This window comes from Ranitomeya variabilis, chromosome 3, assembly GCF_051348905.1.
Source record: "Ranitomeya variabilis isolate aRanVar5 chromosome 3, aRanVar5.hap1, whole genome shotgun sequence".
NCBI classification, from domain to species: domain Eukaryota; kingdom Metazoa; phylum Chordata; class Amphibia; order Anura; family Dendrobatidae; genus Ranitomeya; species Ranitomeya variabilis.
The window spans coordinates 628,280,381-628,305,931 of NC_135234.1; the positions used below are offsets into that span (position 1 = coordinate 628,280,381).

Genomic DNA, 25,551 nt, shown 5'->3' on the forward strand with positions numbered 1-25,551 from the left:
CCAATGTTTAGGCACACAGGGGCTCTCCAAACGCAACATGGTGTCCACTAACGATTGGAGCTAATTTTCCATTGAAAAAGTCAAATGGCGCGCCTTCCCTTCCAAGCCTTGCCGTGCACCCAAACAGTGGTTTACCCCCACATATGAGGTATCGGCGTACTCAGGAGAAATTGCCCAACAAATTTTAGGATCCATTTTATCCTGTTGCCCATGTGAAAATGAAAAAAATGAGGCTAAAAAAAATTTTGTGTGAAAAAAAAGTACTTTTTCATTTTTACGGATCAATTTGTGAAGCACCTGAGGGTTTAAAGTGCTCACTATGCATCTAGATAAGTTCCTTGGGGGGTCTAGTTTCCAAAATGGGGTCACTTGTGGGGGAGCTCCAATGTTTAGGCACACAGGGGCTCTCCAAACCTGACATGGTGTCCGCTAACGATGGAGATAATTTTTCATTCAAAAAGTCAAATGGCGCTCCTTCCCTTCCGAGCCTTACCATGTGCCCAAACAGTAGTTTACCCCCACATATGAGGTATTGGCGTACTCAGGAGAAATTGCCCAACAAATTTTAGGATCCATTTTATTTTGTTGCCCATGTGAAAATGAAAAAATTGAGGCTAAAAGAAAATTTGTGTGAAAAAAAAAGTACTTTTTCATTTTTACGGATTAATTTGTGAAGCACCTGGGGGTTTAAAGTGCTCACTATGCTTCTAGATACGTTCCTTGGGGGGTCTAGTTTCCAAAATGGGGTCACTTGTGGGGGAGCTCCAATGTTTAGGCACACGGGGGCTCTCCAAACGCGACATGGTGTCCGCTAAAGATTGGAGCCAATTTTTAATTCAAAAAGTCAAATGGCGCTCCTTCCCTTCCGAGCCCTGCCGTGCGCCCAAACAGTGGTTTACCCCCACATATGAGGCATCAGCGTACTCAGGACAAATTGGACAACAACATCCGTGGTCCAGTTTCTCCTTTTACCCTTGGGAAAATAAAAAAATTGTTGCGAAAAGATCATTTTTGTGACTAAAAAGTTAAATGTTAATTTTTCCCCTATTTGTTGCTTCTGCTGCTCTGAAACACCTGAAGGGTTAATAAACTTCTTGAATGTGGTTTTGAGCACCTTGCGGGGTGCAGTTTTTAGAATGGTGTCACTTTTGGGTATTTTCAGCCATATAGACCCCTCAAACTGACTTCAAATGTGAGGTGGTCCCTAAAAAAAATGGTTTTGTAAATTTTGTTGTAAAAATGAGAAATCACTGGTCAAATTTTAACCCTTATAACTTCCTAGCAAAAAAAAAATTTGTTTCCAAAATTGTGCTGATGTAAAGTAGACATGTGGGAAATGTTATTTATTAACTATTTTGTGTCACATAACTCTCTGGTTTAACAGAATAAAAATTCAAAATGTGAAAATTGCAAAATTTTCAAAATTTTCACCAAATTTCCGTTTTTTTCACAAATAAACTCAGAAATTATCGACCTAAATTTACCACTAACACGAAGCCCAATATGTCACGAAAAAACAATCTCAGAACCGCAAGGATCCGTTGAAGCGTTCCTGAGTTATTACCTCATAAAGGGACACTGGTCAGAATTGCAAAAAATGGCAAGGTCATTAAGGCCAAAATAGGCTGGGTCATGAAGGGGTTAAGGCCGGGATCACACACAGCGAGATACGGCTGAGTCTCGCAGGTTAAAACCAAGCTCTGGTGCCGTCACTCCAGAGCGGAGCATGCGGCCGCATAGCAATACATGGAGCTGCACGCTCCGCTCCAGAGTGCCAGTGCCAGAGCTTGTTTTTAACTTGCGAGACTCGGCCGTATCTCACTGTAGTGTGACTCCGGCCTTATAGTTACTGTATGGAACTGTCAGACCATTATTTGCCATACGATCAGAAAAAGATAGTTTTCCACAAAAAGTGTTGCTCTCTATGTAACTAAATATAAGGCCTCATTCACATGTTCACTATTTTTTTTAGTTTTTACCTCAATATTTGGCCAGTTTTTTACCTCAGTATTTCTAAACCAAAATCAGGAGTGAAACAATCAGAGGAAAAGTATAATAGAAACACGTCACCACTTCTGTATTTATCACCCACTCCTGGTTTTGGCTTACAAATACTGAGGTAAATTACTGACCAAATACTGAATGTGTGAATGTGGCCTAATTCATGATTCCTGACAAAGGGTTTAACACCCATAATGTTAAGGTACCATTACACTAAACGACTTACCAACGATCACGACCAGTGATACGACCTGACCGTGATCGTTGGTAAGTCGTTGTGTGGTCGCTGGGGAGCTGTCACACAGACAGCTCTCTCCAGCGACCAACGATCAGGGGAACGACTTCGGCATCGTTGAAACTGTCTTCAACGATGCCGAAGTCCCCGGGTAACCAGGGTAAACATCGGGTTACTAAGTGCAGGGCCGCGCTTAGTAACCCGATATTTACCCTGGTTACCATTGTAAAAGTAAAAAAAAAAAACAGTACATACTCACATTCTGATGTCTGTCACGTCCCCCGGCGTCCACAGGGTTACGCGCTGCTGCTCAGAGCTTCCTGCACTGAATGTGTCAGCGCCGGCAGTAAAGCAGAGCACAGCGGTAACGTCACCGCTGTGCTCTGCTTTACGGCCGGCGCTGACACAGTCAACCCTGTGGACGCCGGGGGACGTGACAGACATCAGAATGTGAGTATGTACTGTTTTTTTTTTTTACTTTTACAATGGTAACCAGGGTAAATATCGGGTTACTAAGCGCGGCCCTGCGCTTAGTAACCCGATATTTACCCTGGTTACAAGTGAACACATCGCTGGATCGGCGTCACACACGCCGATCCAGCGATGACAGCGGGTGATCAGCGACGAAATAAAGTTCTGGACTTCTAGCTCCGACCAGCGATATCACAGCAGGATCCAGATCGCTGCTGCGTGTCAAACACAACGAGATCGCTATCCAGGACGCTGCAACGTCACGGATCGTCGTCGTTCTCGCTGCAAAGTCGCTTATTGTGAAGGTACCTTTACTGTTTTAGGCCTCATTCACACATCAGTATTTTTCATCAGTGTTTGTGTGCCAAAGCCAGGAATAGCGCTAAGGGTATGTGCACACGTCAGGATTTCTTGCAGAAATTTCCTGAAGAAAACCGGAAATTTTCTGCAAGAAATCCACTTTTTTTTTTTTTGCGTTTTTTTCCCGTTTTTTTCGTGGTTTTTTTAGCATTTTGCAAGCGAAATTAGCTAATGCTAAACTGACTGACAGGTTGGTCACACTTGTCAAACATACTGTTTGACAAGTGTGACTAACTTTTTACTAGAGATGCTGCTTATGCAGCATCAATAGTAAAAAGATATCATGTTAAAAATAATAAAAAAATAAAAAAATGGTTATACTCACCCTCTGCAGACAGCCGATCTCCTCAGCGGCGTCCGTTCCAATAGATGGTGTGGTGCAGGACCTTCGATGACGTCGCGGTCACGTGACCGCAACGTCATCACGGTCATGTGACCGCAACGTCATCGCAGGTCCTTCACCACACCATCTATAGGAACGGAAGCGGCAGCATGCACCGCTGAGAGGGGGGAAGACTCCGGGGGCCATCGAAGGTGAGTATATGACTATTTTTTATTTTAATTCTTTTTTTTTTACCAATTATACGGTGCCCAGTCCGTGGAGGAGAGTCTCCTCTCCTCCACCCTGGGTACCAACCGCACATGATCTGCTTACTTCCCGCATGGTGGGCACAGCCACATGCGGAAAGTAAGCAGATCAATGCATTCCTAGGTGTGCGGAATCCCCGCAATTCCGCAAATTTAATGAACATGTTGCTTTTTTTTCCGCGATGCGATTTTTTCGTGGAAAAAAATGCAACATTTGCACAAGAAATGAGGAATACACTTAAAATAACGGGAGGCATATGTAAGCATTTTTTTTGCGTTTTTATTGCGAAAAAACGCGAAAAAAACGCGAAAAATACTGAACGTGTGCACATGGCCTAACAGAGAAAAACTATAATTGACAGATTGCCGCTAGTGTTGAGCATTCCGATACCGCAAGTATCGGGTATCGGCCGATACTTGCGGGTATCGGAATTCCGATACCGAGATCCGATACTTTTGTGGTATCGGGTATCGGTATCGAAACAACATTAATGTGTAAAATAAAGAATTAAAATAAAAAATATTGCTATACTCACCTCTCCGACGCAGCCTGGACCTCACCGAGGGAACCGGCAGCGTTCTTTGCTTAAAATGCGCGCTTTTCCTTCCTTCCGTGACGTCACGGCTTCTGATTGGTCGCGTGCCGCCCATGTGGCCGCGACGCAACCAATCACAGCAAGCCGTGACGTAATTTTCAGGTCCTTCTAGGCATTCAGTATTTTGAAATTACGTTCCGGCTTTGTGATTGGTCGCATCGCGGTCACATGGGCGACGCGATCAATCACAAGCCGTGACGTCACAGGAGGCAGGAAACGCGCGCATTTTTAAAATTACGTCACGGCTTGTGATTGGTTGCGTGCCGCCCATGTGACCGCGACGCGACCAATCACAGCAAGCCGTGACGTAATTTCAGGTCCTGAATGCAGAAATAGGCGTTCAGGACCTGAAATTACGTCACGGCTTGCTGTGATTGGTCGCGTCGCGGTCACATGGGCGGCACGCAACCAATCACAAGCCGTGACGTAATTTAAAAAATGCGCGCGTCTCCTGCCTCCCGTGACGTCACGGCTTGTGATTGGTCGCGTCGCCCATGTGACCGCGACGCGACCAATCACAAAGCCGGAACGTAATTTTAAAATACTGAATGCCTAGAAGGACCTGAAAATTACGTCACGGCTTGCTGTGATTGGTCGCGTCGCGGCCACATGGGCGGCACGCGACCAATCAGAAGCCGTGACGTCACGGAAGGAAGGAAAAGCGCGCATTTTAAGCAAAGAACGCTGCCGGTTCCCTCGGTGAGGTCCAGGCTGCGTCGGAGAGGTGAGTATAGCAATATTTTTTATTTTAACTCTTTATTTTACACATTAATATGGTTCCCAGGGCCTGAAGGAGAGTTTCCTCTCCTTCAGACCCTGGGAACCATCAGGGATACCGTCCAATACTTGAGTCCCATTGACTTGTATTGGTATCGGGTATCGGTATCGGATTAGATCCGATACTTTGCCGGTATCGGCCGATACTTTCCGATACCGATACTTTCAAGTATCGGACGGTATCGCTCAACACTAATTGCCGCCTGTTCTGTATTTTGGGGACACTCCTGGTTTTGGCATACAAATACTGATCAAAAATACTGATCAGGCGGTTGAAATGAAATCACTGTACAGATTTGTTCACATAGAACACAGGAATTTACGGCCAAACCAAGCCTTTCTGTATATAGTGGAGTCTGAAGAAATATTTGTCAGTTCGATTGACCGCTATTCAATTTACACGGCCATCCTTAGTTATAGAAAAATGTATATTTACATGCCCTGACTGTCAAATTGTAACTGTGATCCAGGACAATATCAGATGGGTTGGGGTCCGACACCTGCCATCAATATCAACTTGGTAGGGGTCCAACACCCAGAACTCCCACCAATCAGTTTTAAGCTGCTCCTGATGTAATCAATGGACAAAGCCAAAACAGCAGAGCTTCGTACATTGTTTAATGGCCTCTCCCTGGTCCTGCATTTTATCTCCTATTCGCAGTACTGAGACAAGCCACTAAACAATGTATGGCGCAGCTAGCTCCCGATTAGCCGGTGTGCCGAATGTCAAACCTCAACCAATCTGTTATTTAAGTCTATCCAAAGGATAGTGACAAAATTATTGGCAATATATTAGTGACATTATGATACTGTGGTATCACAGTGCCAAATCACAAACGATTCTCTACTTTAGTGTAATAGACCATATAATGGACAATGGGAAGAGTTTTCTCCTCACTAAACTTCATTAAATTATAGTATAATTTGCAAAATAAGCATTGCCATCTAAATAAAGCCAAATTAATTCACTGAAATATTCATCCAGTAACAAATGCCATTTATGTGTGTTTATAGGTGGCTTCATGGACTTACTAGACCTCATCTTACTGCCCGTGCATGGATTGCCTCCTCTAATCATGCCATACTAGCTGCAAGACCAGCTTTTCTAATATTTGTACAGAATTTGGGTAGCTTGAAATTATAAATGGGGGGGGGGGGGTGCGGCTGTAGGGGTTCCGCAGAGGAAAGCCCCTCCCGGCACCCAGTGCTGCTGCCCTTGAATTGAGCCTGCTAATCACGCTGAGATTAGACTCATTAGACCCACCGTCAGCTTCCCTGCTTACCATGGTAATCCCCTCCGCTCCCCCAGATAAACACATTCTTTCAGGGCTTACACAATATTTACTGGGGGTGACCGCAGAGTCCTCAATGCAAGTCTTGTTTTACATGTTCTTTTCCATTTGCATCTGAGTGCTCAGTGAGGAGGTAGGAAGTGCATTGAGAGATGCGGAGTCAGCTCACGTAATGTTGGTTTAACTTTGTCACAAGGTATAATGTATCATGATCTTGTTCTGGGTCTCAATGATTGTTGATTTATCAGTTTCATTGTTACTTTTCTGCCTGCTTCATTTCCTATCCATGGTACCAATTTCCCATGGTATCTTAATGTCTTCTATACAAGAATTGTAACATATTGTCATTATTTGAAATGTAACTATAAGTATTGCTATTTCCATCACTTATCTACAGACAGAACAAACCCCCAAAATCCAATCCATGTACTCTTCTGGTGTAGGTTCCTATACTGTGTATATCAGCCGCACTACTATATCTGATTTATGACTACCTAGTTTTTTTGTAAAGTGTCTATGGCCTTGAAGCCTTAGAGCAGACAGCAAGATGTGATGGCTCCAAAATTTGCTAAAAGGCCCATAAAACTCTCATTATTCCCATGCGTCCATATTTTACCATTTATAAAAAGTATCAACATAAGGGCAAATAAAGAGCTTAAAAGGGTTGTCTGGGATAAACTTTTAGTTAACCAAAGGCTTGTAGATGTATAAAATAATAAACAGAATGGTTTCTCATTCTCACCAGCATTGCCTCTCTGATGGTCTTCAGGTGACTGTTGATAGTCTGCAGCGGTAACATCACATCAACACCGCATGTGATCGCTGCAGCCAAGCCCTGGGCTCAACAGCTCTGCCCATGTAGATGGTATGAGCTGCTGAGCACAGATGACATGACGGCACCACTGCAGCTTATCAACAATGACAGGAGCAATGGCTGAGAGACAACACTGGACCCGGGGAGGGTGTGTAACAGCTCAGTTTATTATTTGATTTGTCTACAAGTCTTTGGTAACTTTAACTAAAGTTATTCTGGTCTTCCCTTTTTAATAAGAAATCATTCAGGAAGTTTACTTATGCCACATATTGCCCAGATGTCCAAGGATATAGTGAGCCATCTTTCATCAATATTGAACTTATTGGTGATGAACATTGAGTCCACATTAGGGACAGAATGATTAGCTTGTAATATGAACACTTTGAAGCAGATCTTTAATCAAATTTCATGATGCAAACTCTATGTATTAAATGATTTACTTAAAGGGGTTGACAGGCCTTGTGAGTACAAATCTGGAGTCACTCCATGAGACTGTAGTCTTGTGAATCCTCACTGTGTTCTGTGAGGATTCTCCGGAGCCAGGGCTGGTCGATTTGCATACTTCCAGTCACATTCAGACTAGACGTGTTCAGCGTCGCTCAATACACTTGCATTGAGTGAGGCCGCGCACGTCTAGTTATCACGTGACCGCATGTATGCAAATTGCATACTTGTGGTCACGTGACCTCCACTACTGGCACCAGCAACGGAGAATCTTCTATCCTGCACATAGAGTGACTGCAAACTTGTACCCCAAAGCCAGAAAACTCCTTAAAATTTAATATATCTTAGATCTGATGAGTCTTGTGTGCTTCATTTTAAAATCTTTTCCAGAATGACTATATTATCCAGTGTGAAAGTGTTCCTCATCTAATATAACACTGAGCATTTTATGAGTGTAACTATTTTAAAATTGTATTAAAATATATAATTACATTAATATTTTAATTTAAGGACAAATACAGTTATTCTAACATGGATTTTCAAAGTAAATACCCCAGTCTCCTCGGGCCCAATAGATCTTGTGAATACTGACACAATACACCTATTTGTAAAAGCTCTTCACAAACATTTGTGAGAAAGTCTAGGAATGTGTATTATGCATGGTATCCAGCCATTTTTAAAAATACTTTTATGTATTTCTCTCTGATATGACATGCCCATTATACAGGATTCATCTATACGAATAAATTGCACACATTTGATGAACCATTTTCATAAATCTTTTAGCATTTTTTAAACATCTACATTCAATATTTTATTGTGAGTTTTGTTGCACTGAGAATGGATTGAACAGACACAAAAATGTATGGAAGCAGAAGAAGTTCATGAGCTAACACTATAAGGCTGGGGTCACACTATCAGTATTTGGTCAGTATTTTACATCAGTATTTGTAGCTAGAACCAGGAGTGGGTAATAAATCAAGAAGTGGTGACGTGTTTCTATTATACTTTTCCTCTGATTGTTCTACTCCTGGTTTTGGCTACAAATACTGATGTAAAATACTGACCAAATACTGACCAAATACTGATAGTGTGACCCCGACCTAATGATTACTACAGTTCCACCATAGCACTTGCCAGATAATCTTCTTTCCTTTTTCTTGGTGGCTTAGCAGTCTGTACTTTCTGATAATAAATCCTTGTTGTACATTTAAAAAAAACATATTTGACTTAGTTACATATCAAAGTTTCTATCAGTGGGGCCCAGGGAGTAGAGACCCTCACTGATTGCTGGAATGAAGGGTCAGAAGCTCTAAGTCGAGTTAGCTGAGGACAGGTTCAGTTATTTTTGTCAGCCAAGCACTGCTCTCCGTTGATACTGAGCACTTTGGCCCCTTCATTTCAGTAATCAATTGGGGTCTTACCACCTAGAACCCTGCTGATAAAAACTTTTGACATATTACAAGTTTTTTGAAGTGACAGCTATTCTCTAAAATCAGCTCTCCATGAACTGACTTATGTGTTATTCTACGTTGATGCCCAGCAGCTAATCTGCGGAGGAAGGACTGCAGTGGGGAGAAGAGAGGAGCCGTCTGAACCAATGATAAGACAGGGGGTGTGTCTCAGACTACCACAGAGTCCCTGTAGGCAATGTAGCTAAACTGTAGTCACAGATATCCACCAATGGAGCTAAACTAAAAAGCAGGGAAGCAGCAAGGTCTGTGGAAAATAAGACTAATCTTACAAGTGCACAATGAATAGAACATGGACTCCCCAAGACAATGAACCATACTTTTTGGGCTGCCAATTTTATAGTTCATGCTTTCGATGGATATTTTTTATGTAGACGTTTATACAGAATCTATACATTTACTGAGTGAAAATGACCAGTACTGATAAATTATAACTTGGTTTATTAACAGTAGTAAACACATTAAATAAGATTGTTAAAAAGATATTACATTCTGTTTGAACATTCAACGTCTCACATCTACAGGAAGCTGGAGCTTTACAATGACCAAATTAAATTACAATTTATAAGTAGAAAAATATACTCTAAGAATGATTGTGCAGCAGCCGTGTTAAAGCAGATTTCCTTTGGAATGTTACAATAAGACATGATCTAAAAAAATATACTTTTATTCAGGGAATTGACAACTCCCTGGAAAACTACACCTCCCACCTTATGTATTTTTAGTAATAGCGCGTTGCTTGAGTGAGATCTGCGGTATTTTCTAAATTCAACTCTCAACCAAGGGGAATATTAACTAAAAATATGTTATAAGGGAACTCCACCCATATATGTAAAAACAGATTGTGTATATTGTCAGCAGGAAAAAAGTCAGAGAAGGAGCGGACACCAACAGAAGAAACCCATGTGCAAGAACAACATATGGACCTTTCCCATAGCTCATCATAATGCACAATTCCAATTCTGGGCAAAGGTTTTTTTAATCCTAAAATAGTAAAACAATAGTTTTTCCAATATATTTTTCTTTACTGTTTTAGCACTAGTAATCTGTCTCTATCCATGTCACTGTATGTGTGCATGCTAATATGATGGCATGGATGATACCGAGCATAGTGCAGAGTCACGACTGCTGATGCCTGAATGGCATAAAAAGAGTAAGTGGTCATGAATATTTAACTATTTAAGGCCATAAGGTAGCCATACACATTTGACAGAATCAGGTTGATAGATGACTAAATGTTGACGAAACAATCATCTGGTACATTATCATTACACAGACCCAGCCATACACATTTTAGTCTATATTGGCTTTTACTGTCGTTCAGACTAGCCATTCAGATTCAATGACACTGGGCAAAGGATGATTGTTCATTCTTGAAACATTTAGAAGGAATTTTGAGAATATTTTTTTTAATCTTTCATTGATTAGCTACAACCGAATGAAAAATTGTTAAAACAGACTACTTTATTTCCAGATGATGACAGTCTGACATTGGTTGATACTTTCACTTGTAACTTTTTCCTGATGAAAATTTTGATCAACTTTACACTAATTTCGATCTGCTGGCGTCAACAACCAGTGAGCGTGGAGCAGTGGCTCTGGTCTGAGATGTAAATATAGCATTTTCTTACTACCCCACCCTGTGCCCATTCAGATATTCTAAAAGCCCTTTAATACAGAATGTATTTTGGAAAATTGTATAACTTTTTATTAAACACAGAATAAGCTCCATTTGCTGAAACGGTAATACACTTTTAAATTCAATGTGTGATTGTCAGCACCCCTAAGCCACTGAAAGACATTGCCAGCTGGACAAAAAATGTTCATATCCAACTTAGGATGTATATTTGTATGGGCATAGACTATCATGTGTCAAACATATATGATACGTCAGCTACCTTTCTTTTTTTAATTTCAACTACCCTTTTCAATACAAACAGATTCTGCAAAAAACATGATCCTGGACATGTAGGGTGGTGCTACTCAACATGTATGCCAAAAGTAGTGCCCAAACGTGGCCATTGTCTATTTAATCAGTCAATCACTTTAATGAGTAAGAAATGTGCTCAACACAGTTGTGATTTCCCTTATGCCACTCCTATTGGCAATATACAGAAAAAGCCCACCAGAATTAGCCACTTGGGGTAGAAGGATTTTTAAATCTGCTCTTTACCGTGGTATGATTGAAGCAAAAATCAATTTTTTTCTTTCACCAAATTTTTCATGATGAACTGGACACACAATATAATAGTGGCTGGGAAATGAAATAAAATGTTTCTGTTTTATTTTTTTTTTCATTTTGCCTCTACTTTGTGGAGATATGAGCAATCAAAATATTTGGCACCTGATGAGTTAACTTTAGTTAAAGGGAACCTGTCACCAGGTTTGACTGATTTGAGATAAGACCACCACCTTTCAGGCCTGATACACAGCATTCTAAAATGCTGTATTTAAGAGCCCAACCCGACCTGCAAGACAAGAAAAAGACTTTTGAGGGTTGTCGCTGGTCTTGGTCCGGCGCCTGCGTTCTTCTTGTGATGCTGTCCGCCTTGTTGCTTCACGTGGATAACGCATCCCTACATCATCCACAGTATCCCAGCATCACACTTCTGCGCATGCGTACTTCTCTGCAGTGCGCAGGCGCCAGAAAAGGTCAAAGAGCCCCGGCGCATGCTCACTACAGTACTTTACGCCTGCACAGGAGCATGATACCAGGGAAACTGTGAATGACATAGGTACACGTCATTCACATAAAAGCAAGAAGAAGGACGGCATTGCAAGAAGAAGGGGGCTGCTAAACCAAGACCTGCGACACCCCACAGTAACCACCCCGCAGGAAAGTATAATAAAAGGTCTTTTTCGTGTCTTACAGGTCTGGTTGGAGGCTTATATGTAGCATATTATAATGCTGTATATCAGGGCTGAAAGTTGGTGGTCTTATATCATATCGGCCAAACCTGGTGACAGGTCCCTTAAAGTCAACTAGGTGTTATTAGACCCTTTTCACTATGGGTGTGTATTTCTTTACTTCTCCTGGTATGAGTTGCTATCTCATAACACCCACTTAGACTTAACAAATGTTAAATTATTAGGTGCCAAATATTTTGATTTAATTCTAATATATGCGCAATGGAGAGGCGAAGTTAAAAACAAAACAAAAAAACTTTATTCCCCTCTACAGTTACTATTACATTGTGTGTCCAGTTCAACATGAAATTTTTTTTGAATGATCTTATTTAAATGGGTTGTCCCAATATGACAAGTTATCATCTATCCACAGAATAGGACACTACTTGTTATCACTGCTGGTCTGATTACTGGGACTGCTACTGCTCCCAAAAATGGGGCATTGATGCACACCACCACTCCATTCATTATTTATGGGATTGCCAAAGACAGCTGAACCCAACCTTCAAATTGATGCAACCCCTTTAGGTTAGGAATATTAATTGAAACCATTAGTGATGAGCGAATATACTCGGTACTCAAGATTTCCCGAGCACGCTCGGGTGTCCTCCGAGTATTTGTAAGTACTCGGAGATTTAGTTTTCATCGCCGCAGCTGAATGATTTACATCTGTTATCCATCATAAGTACATGTTGGGGTTGCCTAGTTGCTAGGGAATCCCCACATGAAATCAAGCTGGCTAACCGATGTAAATCATTCAGCTGCCACGCTGAAAACTAAATCTCCGAGTACTTACAAATACTCGGAGGACACCCGAGCGTGTTCGGGAAATCTCGAGGACAGAGTATATTCACTCATCACTAGAAACCATGAAAATGTATGGGTGTTGTTCCCTTATAACAATTTTGATTGAATCACAATAACTATATATACAACCGGTCTGTAGACAGCGTTTAAGTAAAGGCATTGAGTTTTATTGCCCTATAGCACCCCTTAGAATCCTGCATTACACAAGTTCTATGAAAATCTTCAATTGATTAGTAAATGTACAAGAAGATCATAGCAGTTACTGAAATCAAAGTAATAAATAATCAGTGCACAATGACCTTTGCTAAGGTGTTCATTCACCTTGTCTGGCCAACAGCTATATATCCTGACTTCTCCAACTATATGAATGCTCAGCTCGGTTGAGCATTCATGTGTTCTCTATGAGTAGAGCGAAGTAAGTCACTGCCAGACTCACATGGCAGTAGCTTATCTGCGTGCAAAGCAAAAGGATAAGGTGAATAAATTCAAAAGCACCCAATCCTTCAAACTCAAGGGCTTCCATTCACATTAGATGGCAGATTCGACTGACTTGTCTAATGTGTATGGGGGACTATTATGCTTCTAGCTTCATAGATTTAGGCTTGTGGTTGAACACATTTTGCATCTCTGGTGAAATAAAAAGCTAAATGCATGAAGTTATGCCAAGCCAGTCAAAGAGGGAAGACATACATATAAATAGACGATCATCTCCTTAGTAGTGCAGTCTACAGCCAGTGAAATTATATAAAGTCAAGTTTTTAGACCTAATTTCAAATCAGTGCTAGTTGCATATTCCATACTTTGAAATATTAATGTGATCTGCAGCAAATTGTATAGCAATACATTTGACTGTAATAGCAAAATAAGACACATTCTCCTCTATTACTGATCAAACTTCGACTTTTTGACATCCTCAGAGAGCTCCTTTTTTGCATGACCATTATACGGTATCCATAAAGGTAATGTGGCAGGCTTGATAAGCAATTTTCATAAAGTCTTTGAGATGCTGCTTGTCTGTCTGAACAAGGTGGTCATTATTTAGCAGTTTTATGACATAGAAACTTCTGAAACTGAAGTCCTTCAAGCCATGGAGCATGTGTTGAATTTTATGCTTCGGCAGCATACAGAAGGCATGGGAAAAAGAGTCCCTGTAGGTCTATGAGACCCCTCTGAAGCAGCATTTCTAAATTAACCAACCTAATATATGCCACTTCATGGCATCTCCCACCAAAGAATTTTCTTGGCCAGGACATAGAGAAAGTAACAGTACCAATGAATTCCATCATTGTCTACAAATTCGGGAAATATTGAGAACATGTTGTGTAGGAATCTCAAAGGAGCGAATGAGCTATGTGCTAATTCATGCCACTCAATAATTGCATAGCAGGATGTTAGAATGCCATCTACCAGTAATGTACCATGGGTAGTCAGTGGAGCAAAAACTCCAATTTCTTCTTGTACAGACACATTCACCACTTTAGATGGTACAAGCTGAGTGCCATTGACATAAATTTGAACATATTCTCCCACCTGAACACGATGGGCATAAACAGGCATAAAATCTGCAGGTGGGTTTTTGCTCACAAAAAGTAGATGGTGTGGTGTTAACCGTAGCCTATAGGGATGTCCTTCAGCTTCTATAACAACAAAGGTAGCCAGTTTTTCTTGGTCTTTGTGCAAATATAACAAGACTTCTGTTGTTGTCACTTGTCCTGTCTCATCTGTAGTAAGGATTTTATCACCAAGCTGAATCTCCGAAAGAGATTTTCTTTGACCGCCAGCTAGGGTAACCATGGCAGTGCCAGGAAAACAGCCACCAGAACGGACTGCTAAGGAATTGTCTGTAAGAGAACATAGAGTAGATATCAGAACATATTTGGAAGGTACAACTTATAAAAAAAATATATGAAAATGATGAGAAAAGCAGAAACCTGACACAAATATTGCGATCAAATGCTAAAACAGAACAGTCATGTCATCTATTACAGTATAGAGACTCCGCTTTACATCCTGTGTAGTTACACCCCAGATGTCCTCTCAGCACATTTGTATTCTCATTTATTTTACTGTTTGCAACATAAAGTATTATTTGTGTAAGAATGTGTCAGTACTAGAGATGAGCAAATCGATTCGATGTGAATTGACTTTGTGTTGAATTTCATTAAATTGACTACTGCAACATCCTTTTCTGTGGCCTCCCTGCTAACACCCTTGCGCCTCTCCAGTCTATCCTTAACTCTGCTGCCTGACTAATTCATCTCTCTCCTCGCTACTCCTCCGCTTCCCCCTCTGCAAATCTATTCACTGGCTTCCATTCCCTCAGCGTATCCAGTTCAAATTACTAATACTGACCTACAAAGCCATCCATAACCTGTCTCCTCCATATATCTCTGAACTAATCTCCCGATATCTTCCCTCACGCAATCTCTGGTCCTCCCAAGACCTCCCTCTCTCCTCCACACTTATTCGCTCCTTACCCAACCGCCTTTAAGATTTCTCTCGAATATTCCCCATCCTCTGGAATTCTTTGCCCCAACACGTTCGACTATCAACCACATTTGGATCCTTCAGACGGAACCTGAAAACCCACCTCTTCAGGAAAGCCTACAGCCTGCACTGACCCCGCTGCCTCCTCACCACCACTACCGGAGCTCCCGCCTCACCAACACCAGAGCTCCTGCAACCCCCCAACCTATTGTCTACTTCCCCACCATCCTGTAGAATGTAAGTGTGGCACCCCAGGAGTTTGGGTACCACAGTAGTGCTGCCTTCCTCTCGGGGAGGGTAGTGCTATGCCTGGAGACAAGTGAGATTCCCTTTGGCAGGTTATCACACACACACAACACCTTCCAAATCCAGGCCAGGAGGGGAGCTCAAAACCCTGTTTTAGGGCAGCTTCCCTAGATAAAGATCCTGGTTTGGAGGCGGAGTCAGGTGAGTCTGTACAGAGAGTTTGTGAGAGAGGACAGACAGGAAGGGAGCAGAGAGGAGATACAGGACTCCAGGAGGCTACGAGAAGGCCTCCACGGAGTCAGTGCGCAGTAGTCAGGTACCGGGAACCCGAGGCTTTTGTGGACTATAAAACACAGAGCAGAACCGGAGGGCATTGAATTACATGGACTTTGCACATATCTACCTGTGGCACAGCAGCACCTTGGAGCCTGGAGTCACTGTGAAAGGACCCCAGTAGGCACGGCTCAAGCTGCCTGCCATACAGGTACCTGTCCCTGGTCAGGAGAACGAATAAGGAATTGCTTAGGATACTTAGTGGCAGCAGGGACCTCAGAGACAGTAAGCGCATAGTGGAAGGCTCCTACCTAACCTGCCAAGGGGATTCCACTTGTCTCTGGACTACCCGGACTTCTAATTCACCTGTTGCTGGTGCCCTGGACTGTGGCCTGTCACCCACAAGTAAACCAGGTAAAGACTTACAACCTGTCTCCTCCATTTATTAACCGGCCTTACCATCTATGCCACACACCATAGGACCCCTGGGGACCCCGCTTCACCTGTGGGAAGTGTAACATCTGGGCTGCTGCAACATCCCCCAGGGGACCCCTCTAATGCAGCGTCTGTCCCCCTATTGACCGAACTCCACAGGTGGCGTCACAACAAACTTTGAACATTTAACCCCTTTAACGTTGATGCCCAGGGCCACAGACCGGGTCGCAGCCACCGTGACATCCCCCTTTGCGACCGGACCTGGTACCGAGTATCCCACTGCCCTGTGGGCGTGTCATAAGCCCACAAGGGCAGGGTCCTCGCCCATCTTTATCAGTCTGTAATTGTTAGTTTGCTTACTGTAAGTGATATCTGTAATTTGTATGTAACCCCTTCTCATGTACAGCACCATGGAATCGATGGTGCTATATAAATAAATAATAATAATTTCACAGTTACTGTTGAACTTGAATAATTTGCAATTCGATTTACGAGAATCGCCCCCAAAAATGCTCAGCACCTTTTTACACAATTCCAAAGAGTGCATCAGTCAGAGAGAGCTCACATGATCTTAGGTACAGTAGCATGGGTTTTCTTTACAACAATCGCATCACATAGCGCAGTCAATAAGGGGGGACTATCAGAGCCACTATAAAAGCTGAGGCGGAGTATGCAACAACTATTTTAGACAGTTAAAGGCTATAGAGTGGACCTTACAGTGCATTAGAAATAGGAATACAAATTTGTTTAAACATTGGACAACTCCTTCAGAGTGTAGTCTGTGAATAATATATAGATTTAATTGATAGGGGGAAAGAGAGTTAAGAGAAAAGCCAACAGCAGAAAACTTAGAGTGATTAATTAGTGATATACTAAAGGAGGACTGGCACATTGCCCTGCTGCCTGTGATTTACATATTTTTGTTTCAAGTGTGTATTACAAATTTTAATGTTCTTATTTTTGCACACTTGTTTTACTGGTCAAAGTGTACAGCAGTACACTCTACACCAATACAGTGACCAGTTGCAGGTGCTGGCTTTTGGGATGTTGTGCGTTCCTTTTTGAGAAAAGGAATTGAATTGTTAAAAAAGTAGGAAAGAAAAATGTAAAAATCAATACGTTTAACTTTTTGCATACTTCTTTCATCAGTCCAATTAGCCAACTGTACACCCCACAACAATAGCGTGGATTGTTGGCGCATTTTGTTTTCTGGGCATGTACTGATGAAGGTAGCATTTTTTATTATATCCTTATTGTCAAGGAGGGGTGTAGTATTTCAAAAATAGAAATATTTTAAAAAATCTGTACACTTTTTGCATACCTGTTTGGATAGTCCCGCTTGAGAATTGTACACATCACAACAATACTGTGACTTTTTGCTGCATTTTGCTTTCTGGACATGGGCTGTATCTATTAGACATTTTTTATTAAATTATTTTTTTGGAATGGGGATATATTTTTCTTAACTGACAAAAAATTTATCAAAATAAAATTATACATATTTAAATGTGGAGGTCTATTTTTGAACACCTTTTTACCTGTTCAAATTTTGTGACCCATACATACCACACAACACAGGGCTGTTGTTCCATTAGGCTTTTGGACCATCACATGTACCTACCTAGCATTATTTATACAGTCATTTTTGTCAAGGCTTGAATGACTGTGTTTGAAAAATTTTGGAGATGTTATTTAGACTTATGTACAAAACCTATGAAAAAAATAAGAGGAAATGGCAATGAACGGGGTAGTGTGAAAAAAACATATCACAGCTAATAATGTGGAAGCCACTAAAAGCAGCACCACCAGTGGCACCAGTCCCACGGGCAAGTGCACTATGAAACGCAGCTCACACTTGGTTTTCTTTGCTTCTGGCAAGTGTATTAGTGGGAAAGAAGTGGAAGACTTAATGGAATATATGTCCCATCAGTTATCAAAGTCACAGCAGGATGATATTACCTCTGACAGTGACACCATCAGTTTGAGATGATGATGCTGTTTGTGGAGGAGGCTCAACAGTACCTGAAAGCACCTGCTACATGCAGGTATCTCGGATGAGAGAATTCTTTTCCACATTGCTGACAGATTAATCTTTGTTAGTCTGCAGGCTTTGCAGGAGGAAATAAGTTGTCGACGTCTAGGTTCAAATAGACGAAGAGTTATGTGTCTCCATCATTACATGAAGTGATACTACCTGATATTATCTGACAAAGGCTCAAGTTTTACCCCTACTCACACTCATCTTTCTGGTACCTAAAATAGTACCTGGACAATGTCATGATCACCAACATCGTCAGCCATAGCTACTGCTTTTCATACTGCCACTACTCCGTCTCTATCACACTGCAAGATATCTATTCCCGATTATGTGTCGAGAAAACAGACATACACTTTCAGTCATCCATTTGTGTGCCAACTCAATGCCTATCTGTTCAAGTTTCTGTTGTTGCAATCACTGAAATACCACTTAGTGAAGTCCACTGTCTTTTGAGAAATAATGATGTGCTGTCAGCCTCACTGAAAGATGCTCACTTGCCATTATTTCATGTAGAAAGGGGTGGATGCGTTGTGCTTTCACATGCAGGATAATTTTGGAAGTTCACTCTCTTGATTTATCTTTGAGCTAGAAAGTGCACTGCACCAAAAACATGTGGTGCAGCAACTATGGACAGAGTCAATACATGTCTTTCACAATCCACTGGGTGAATATTTTGAGCAGCAGCAAAGCACCACCACAACCAGGACACATAGTAAAACCTTCACTGTTGGACGCTCCATCTATTCCAACCTCCAGGTGGCAATTGTATATCTCCCTCTACACCTCTTCCTCATTGTTGGGGTCATAGATATGACGCCAACACAGTCCTCAGTATTTTCATTTGTGTAAAGGTAAGCCCAAGCAGACCAAATTGTCTCCAGAAGCGTGGAAAACCTCACATTTGTTAAAATGAATCAAGCATAAATCAGTTCCAATTTTCTTTTAACTACGGCAGATAATAATGATTAGATCAGCCATAGCATATACCTGCCTGTCCATTTTCTTTTACACTGTTTTGTTAGTGTTAAGGTTGATGGTCCCGGTGGCCCCGCCCATTCAGAAATCTCCTGCCTGTTCTGATATATACTGTACTTCTGCTGCCAATGTTGGCCAAACACCTGGACATTTCCTTGCCTGCCTCATCCAATTCTATACTGTGAGGCTTCTGAAGCTGCCACTGCCACTATACAGTTATGACAGCGACAGCCACACATCCTTTCTATTGTGTTTTATAGCTGTACTGTACTGCTACCGCTAGGGTTGCCAGTGCCGTACATTCAGTGCCAAACATCACCTTGCCTGGCCCATCCTATTCTATACTGTCCTATTATGCAGTTAGACAGCCACAACAACCCCACATCTCCTGGCTGCCCACTGTGTTCTATAACTATATTGTACATCTGGTGACGGGGCTGCAAGTGCTCGCCCTACACTGCCAGACATCTCCTTCCCTCCCCCATCATATTCTATACTATATGCTTGCTGTCACTGCCATATCCATTGCCACAGTTGACAGGCACACCCCCTGCTTGCCCATCGTATTCTATAGCTATATTGTACTGCTACTGGGAACTCTTCAGGGTAAATAAACATGAACCTGCTACCACAAAGGGGTTAATTTTCGCATGTTCGGTTGAGAAGCCATTGTTTCTTCTCTTTCCAAACAGTGAACTTGTGCCTGCTCCCAAAACAGAAATAATTTACAGAGATAATTTATGCATAGCTTTGTTGAGAAACCATAGATTCTTTACTTTCAAAACACCAAACCTGTTCTTTATCCATTAATAACTGAATCATTTTTGCACATCTTAATTTAAAACACATTGTTTTGTTAATTTTGCATACAGGAAAACTGTTTCTAATCTCAAAATAGGGATAATTTTTGCTCAGCTTATGAAAAAGGCATTGCTTTTTTTTCTCTTTGTTGACACCAAAAACAATAATTTTGGGAATTCTTGTAAAAAAAAAGCTACAGCTTCTTCATTTAACAAACAGCAAATCTCTTGCTACTACCCAAACAGGGATAATTTTTGGACACACATTTTTGTGTCAAAAAGCCATAGCTTCTTCTGTGTACAACGCCTGTGTATAATTAGTACATATCTTCCCCCCAAAATGGATTATTTTGTTAACAGTTTTCTAACCAAAAAAGCTTGAAACGTTTTTTAGTGTAGTCGGCTATTAAACAGGCTGTTGGTTATCAACAGTTATTATCATTTTATCCATCTCTAAGGCTGTGTTTATGTTAAAGGAGTCAATAGGGGTTTAATGTAGTTCTAGGACTTTTATACAGCTTAAAGGCCTTACATTACTTGCGATTTGTGGCCAATTAAATAGCTAGAAATTTAATTGTTTTGAAAATTTATATGAAGCTGGTAAATTTAAATTTCAAAAGATTTGATCATCTCTACTCAGTACCTGTTATCTGTACTTACATGTAATGTCATTGCATTGTATACCAATATTCTATCACAAAATCAATGGAAAGTGATGTGCAAAGTTATCATTCACTTTCATGAGGAATTAACCTATATGTTAATCACTGGCCTCATAGATCCGGTGCCATACTTGCCAGTATCACCACTGAAGCCAGTTATAAGTGGCAGTGGTGATGTGAATGATGTATGGCAGGAAATAAGTGACAAAGGTTTTTTTTACATTTGTATCTACTGTCCTTCACCTGCTACTATGAATTTTAACAACACTGACATTACAATAAAATTAACTTCTAAGTAAATGACTCGCCATTGTCTTTGCTTTTTATGTCTTAATTTCAACAGGTGAGCGTAAAAAGAGAATCTGAGAGGTAATTAGGTGAACACAATTGTGAGAAATAAGAAGACACAATGTAACATGTGGGATTAAGAAGAAAAGAGAAGAAGTAGGGTGACAAAATGGCGGTAACGTGTGAAGATGTGTCTACACAGAATAAAGCCAAATAGTCTCATTACACTCAGTACACACAATGTAGTATTAATAAGGTTTCATTGTTGTATAATGAAGAGATACAACCTCGTGAAGGTAAATCCTCCCTTTATCCACTGGACTGGAACAAGTAATAAATACAACTACATCCACCTACTGCTACATTTTATTTCTAGGAATCCATCAGTGTAAATTCGAGTGTTTTACTGTTATACTTGGCAAGTACTTTTGTTATTTATTTTTATTTTTCCAATACGAGTCCCTGTTCTTCCACATGTTTCTAAAGACCTCAGCTGACCATTTCCTTTAGAAAATACTGTAACAATAATTACATGTTATCAAGAACCTGAAATTATATTCATGCTATCCAAACCATGTGCAACATGAATCAAAAGATATCTGGGATACTGCAGTCGTGTATGTTTAGGCTGTAGGTTGAACTCGATGCAGCTGAGTCTACTTTCAGCTTTGAAAAGCTATGCATCTCTGAGACAATGCAGTGTTTCAGTGAAATCATACTTTGAAAAGCGGGCCAGTGTCTACGCCTCTTGGATGACTAATCTAAGACAGGTCCTTGTCAACTTCTCCTCTCCACCATGCTCCTCTACACTGACAGGTCTCTCAATATGTGTGTGTGTATAGGGAGAGACCTGTCACTCAAAGATATGGGGAGAAGCCACGACACATAGTTCTCGGCCGTATTGTCAAACTATGCTTTCTTTAATGTTGCAGAATTCCAGAGTAAAACATACATGGCTACAATAATGCAGCTAGCATCTGATTCATACTGCCCTTGGTTTAGGCAACATAAATCAAATGACAGATTACTTTTAAAGATCAACCCACCAAACTGCACATGTAGGCTTGAAGGTCTTTGAAAGATAAATCAAACAATATCTTTATATCATCTATTTGTTACAGAATTCCCAATAAATCATTATTTTAATCTATATGCAAATGAGACATTAAGTGCACTGGGGGTGTGACAGAGCGCTTCCCAAGCCTCTCTGATTTCCTTGCTTGGTACAAGGTGGTTTGTCATGCCCAGAGCACTAAGGCTGGTTTCACATTTGCAGTTGTGTCCGCAGCGTTTCAGCCACAAACATCAGCTTCTGCATGCGGTCAAAAAAACACAACTTTTGCATACATTATCATGCGTTTTGCATGCATTTGCGCTTTTTATGCGCATGAGTTGTTATGGAGAAAAATGTAGATAAACACACCACCAATGGGACATCAATGGGCGTGTCTGATGGGATTTCTTTATATAGACACTTTGTGTTAGAATCTGTTTTGTTTTGACCATCCGCCATCTTGTTGTAGTTTTCTGGCTGCTGGTCTTTTCCCCTGGTGCTGGGTTGCCTTGGTCAGGTGATTGTATCACCCTTTATTACCCAGCACCTGCCTCCCATTCCTTGCTGGACAACAGTGTTAATCCACTAGAGTTCTGGCTAGGTGCTTAGACAGCCTTCTGTGTTTGATATTTTGCAGGTCTGGGATCTCTGGTTCTGCTACCTTTTGTTTCTGTTTTCAGTTTGTTTCTGCAGCCTTCTCTGTGTTTCCTATTAGGAGGTGACCTTTTTTTGTACCCAGTCCTTAGGTCTTTTAGGGACCTCCTTCTCCTTATCTACAGGCCTTCGCTGAGTTTAGACTAGGATCATTGGTGGGTCTATTCGCAAGGAATGGGTCGCCCACTCCATTGTAGGGTTTCAGCCAAGTCTTAGTGCAGGGTCAGCTCTGCATCTCTCCTAGTTCTCCGCTGCAATTTTGTAACACTTTGTACAGCTGAAATATTCAGATTTTGCTCCTGTATCCTGCTTCACGATGTATCTTCACATGGAGAGCTTTTATTTCAACCTGGATTTGGATCTAAAGCTGTTTCTTGCCTTTGCGTTTGCTTGTGAGCAACAAAGAAACAGAGAAAGACAGAAAAGAACACGGCATCTGAGTTTTCGGAGACACCCCATTATCGAAGTCCGGGAGAGCCATGGAGCCTACCACACCCTATACAGCAAGCTCCATGTCAACCCGGAGAAATTTGAGGAATATACAATGATGCCTCAAGAGACCTTCCGGGATTTGTTTGGTCGTGTCCAAGGATCTATCAGGAGACAGGACACCCAGCTCCGTAGAGCGATTCCTGCTTTTGGAACGTCTCCTAGTCACATTAAGATACGTAATATTTCTAAACAAACGCCTGTCATAATTATTATTGTTCTGCCATGTATTATTTGTTTTTTCCTTTATGTGTATTGCAAAACCCCATCATAAATATTATTGTTCATAATTTTTTAATTTCTTTTGTTGGCAGATTCCTGGCTACCGGAGAGAGCTTATCATCGCTCCATTTTCAGTACCGGCTAGGAATTTCCACCTTGTCTGGAATAGTTGCGGACAAATGTCAAAGCCTGTGTGGTTCTGCATAACTACATAATGGCTAAAGAGCGACCCAACATTAAACTTGATTAACCAGTTTCAAACCCCTTGCCAGATTAACAGCATCACCCTCTGCGGTCAAAAGTAGAAGTTGCCCAAATGAGGGACCAATTTGCTGACTACTTGGTTTCTGATATCGGATGTGTGGCATGGCAAGATGGAATGGTTTTAATAAAATGTTCTGTTGTGTTTGTGTATGTACCTGTAATGTTAACATTTTCTGGTAATGTTTTGTGTAACAAAAAAACCTGTTTTGAAACCTGTACCGAGTGCCCTCTGTCTTTAATCAACTCAAATCCACTTATGTCAGTGCTATTGCAGCGCCCCAGAGTCCTGGTCATTGCAGTACTGTGGCTCCGCCACTATGGGGAGCCATGGTGCGTCCGATGGCACTGAAGGAGTTCATCTGATCAGGTATCACAGACACCAATACATTTCACAGCCGGGCCTCCGGGGGGAGCTAAGGGTTCTATTCATTAGGCCACTCCCCACCATAGTGGGTAAACTGGGGGTCAGGCAGGAAGTTAGATCAGAAAGCTGACTGGATTGGACGAAGCAACACCTAGTGGCAGAGGGTGTTGTGGAGGAAGAGACAGTAGGGTCTCTGTCAGGGGTGGGATCCTGACAGAGGCTTGGCATTGAAAAGAACGTAACGGGTCCGCGCCAGCTCCGGGAAGCGGCGGGACCCAAGAAAGGACTAGAAGCGAGATAGATTGTGCTGAGTGAGAAACGAGATCAAGCAATAGGAGAATTCCAGTAGGGGTCGTGCTGTAAGACCGGAGCAACACCCTACTGAGGCGCACTACCGGTGGCCGGAACGCCGAGGGAGTATTATAACATTCAGCTTCAAGCAATACTCTAAACAGCGGCAGGACAGTCAGTTTAAGGCGGGCTGTCTAACACATATCACCTATGAAGTCTTGGGAGGCAATTGCGGGAGAGGGGCGTCTCTAGGGTCCCGGAAGAACTCCAGGCCTATCCGACAAACGGGTGCCGTTCTAACTGTAACATCAGGAAGGGACGGAAGATTAGAAGAACATCATTTAATCGAGTTGTGAGGGAACTTAAGAAACAGACACAACGGTTGTGGGGTACTTTCCGTAAGCACAGCAGGGAAGGACTACAACACATAGCGCTAAGAAGGAAGGCACCGATTTCCACCTGTGAAGTGAACTCTGGAGGTGCCATTGGACCGGCCGGACTTGCGCAGCCTGGTGAACCGTATTCTGGACTGAGGACTCAGAGATCTCCAGTAAAGAGGTAAAGAGACTGCAACCTGGTGTCCTCGTTATTTACCGCGACCTGCACCCCACAACTGCACCGTTACAACACCACTTATTGCACCGGACGTCCCCCACTGACAGACAGGGCCACGGACCGGGTCTAGCCACCGTGACAACCCCAGAGCAGAGACCCAGAGGCCCGGCTCCGGGTACCCCTCGGCCCTGCGGCGGTGTGGGGGCGCTCCACTATGATAGGTGACTTTTGATTCGATCCAGCGTCTCTTAAGTCTACAGTATCTATTGGACGCAGAATGAAGAGTCGATGGAGGTAATACAAGGCATACTGTATCTATACTCACCAGGCCAGGTGTCAGAAATAGTTAAGTCAGGATGCTGGGTTTTGTGCATCCTGAAATCATGTCATGATTAAGGGAGCTTATTCTGCAGAAACGCATTGAGATTCACACCCATATGGTTTGTGCTGAAGTTTGTATCCTCTATGTTACAAGTTTGTGAAGAAACCTTTTTTTCACAGATTCGGTGAAGCTGGACATTTTCTTCTTCTGCTTTTACTTACATAGGGAATCCAAATCTGACATGTTCCCTTTAAAGAAGTTTCCAGCACTATAACTTGGTTTGATCATAGAGGTCTAACTCCTGGGTCCTCAAATACTTATATATATTACATTTTACAATGAACTTTCAAAAATATAATTTTAGATAC

At 41.8% G+C, this 25,551-nt stretch overlaps 1 protein-coding gene across 1 annotated transcript in view; it reads right to left on the minus strand.

Moving 5' to 3' along the window:
- Window positions 1-12,775: 12,775 nt before the first annotated feature.
- Window positions 12,776-25,551, minus strand: part of DHH (desert hedgehog signaling molecule) — a 118,403-nt gene continuing 105,627 nt past the window's right edge. The window contains exon 3 of the mRNA XM_077297481.1: window positions 12,776-14,605. Within this exon, the coding sequence (XP_077153596.1) occupies window positions 13,977-14,605 (629 nt within the window). The 3' untranslated portion in view covers window positions 12,776-13,976. The remainder of the gene's footprint in view (window positions 14,606-25,551) is intronic.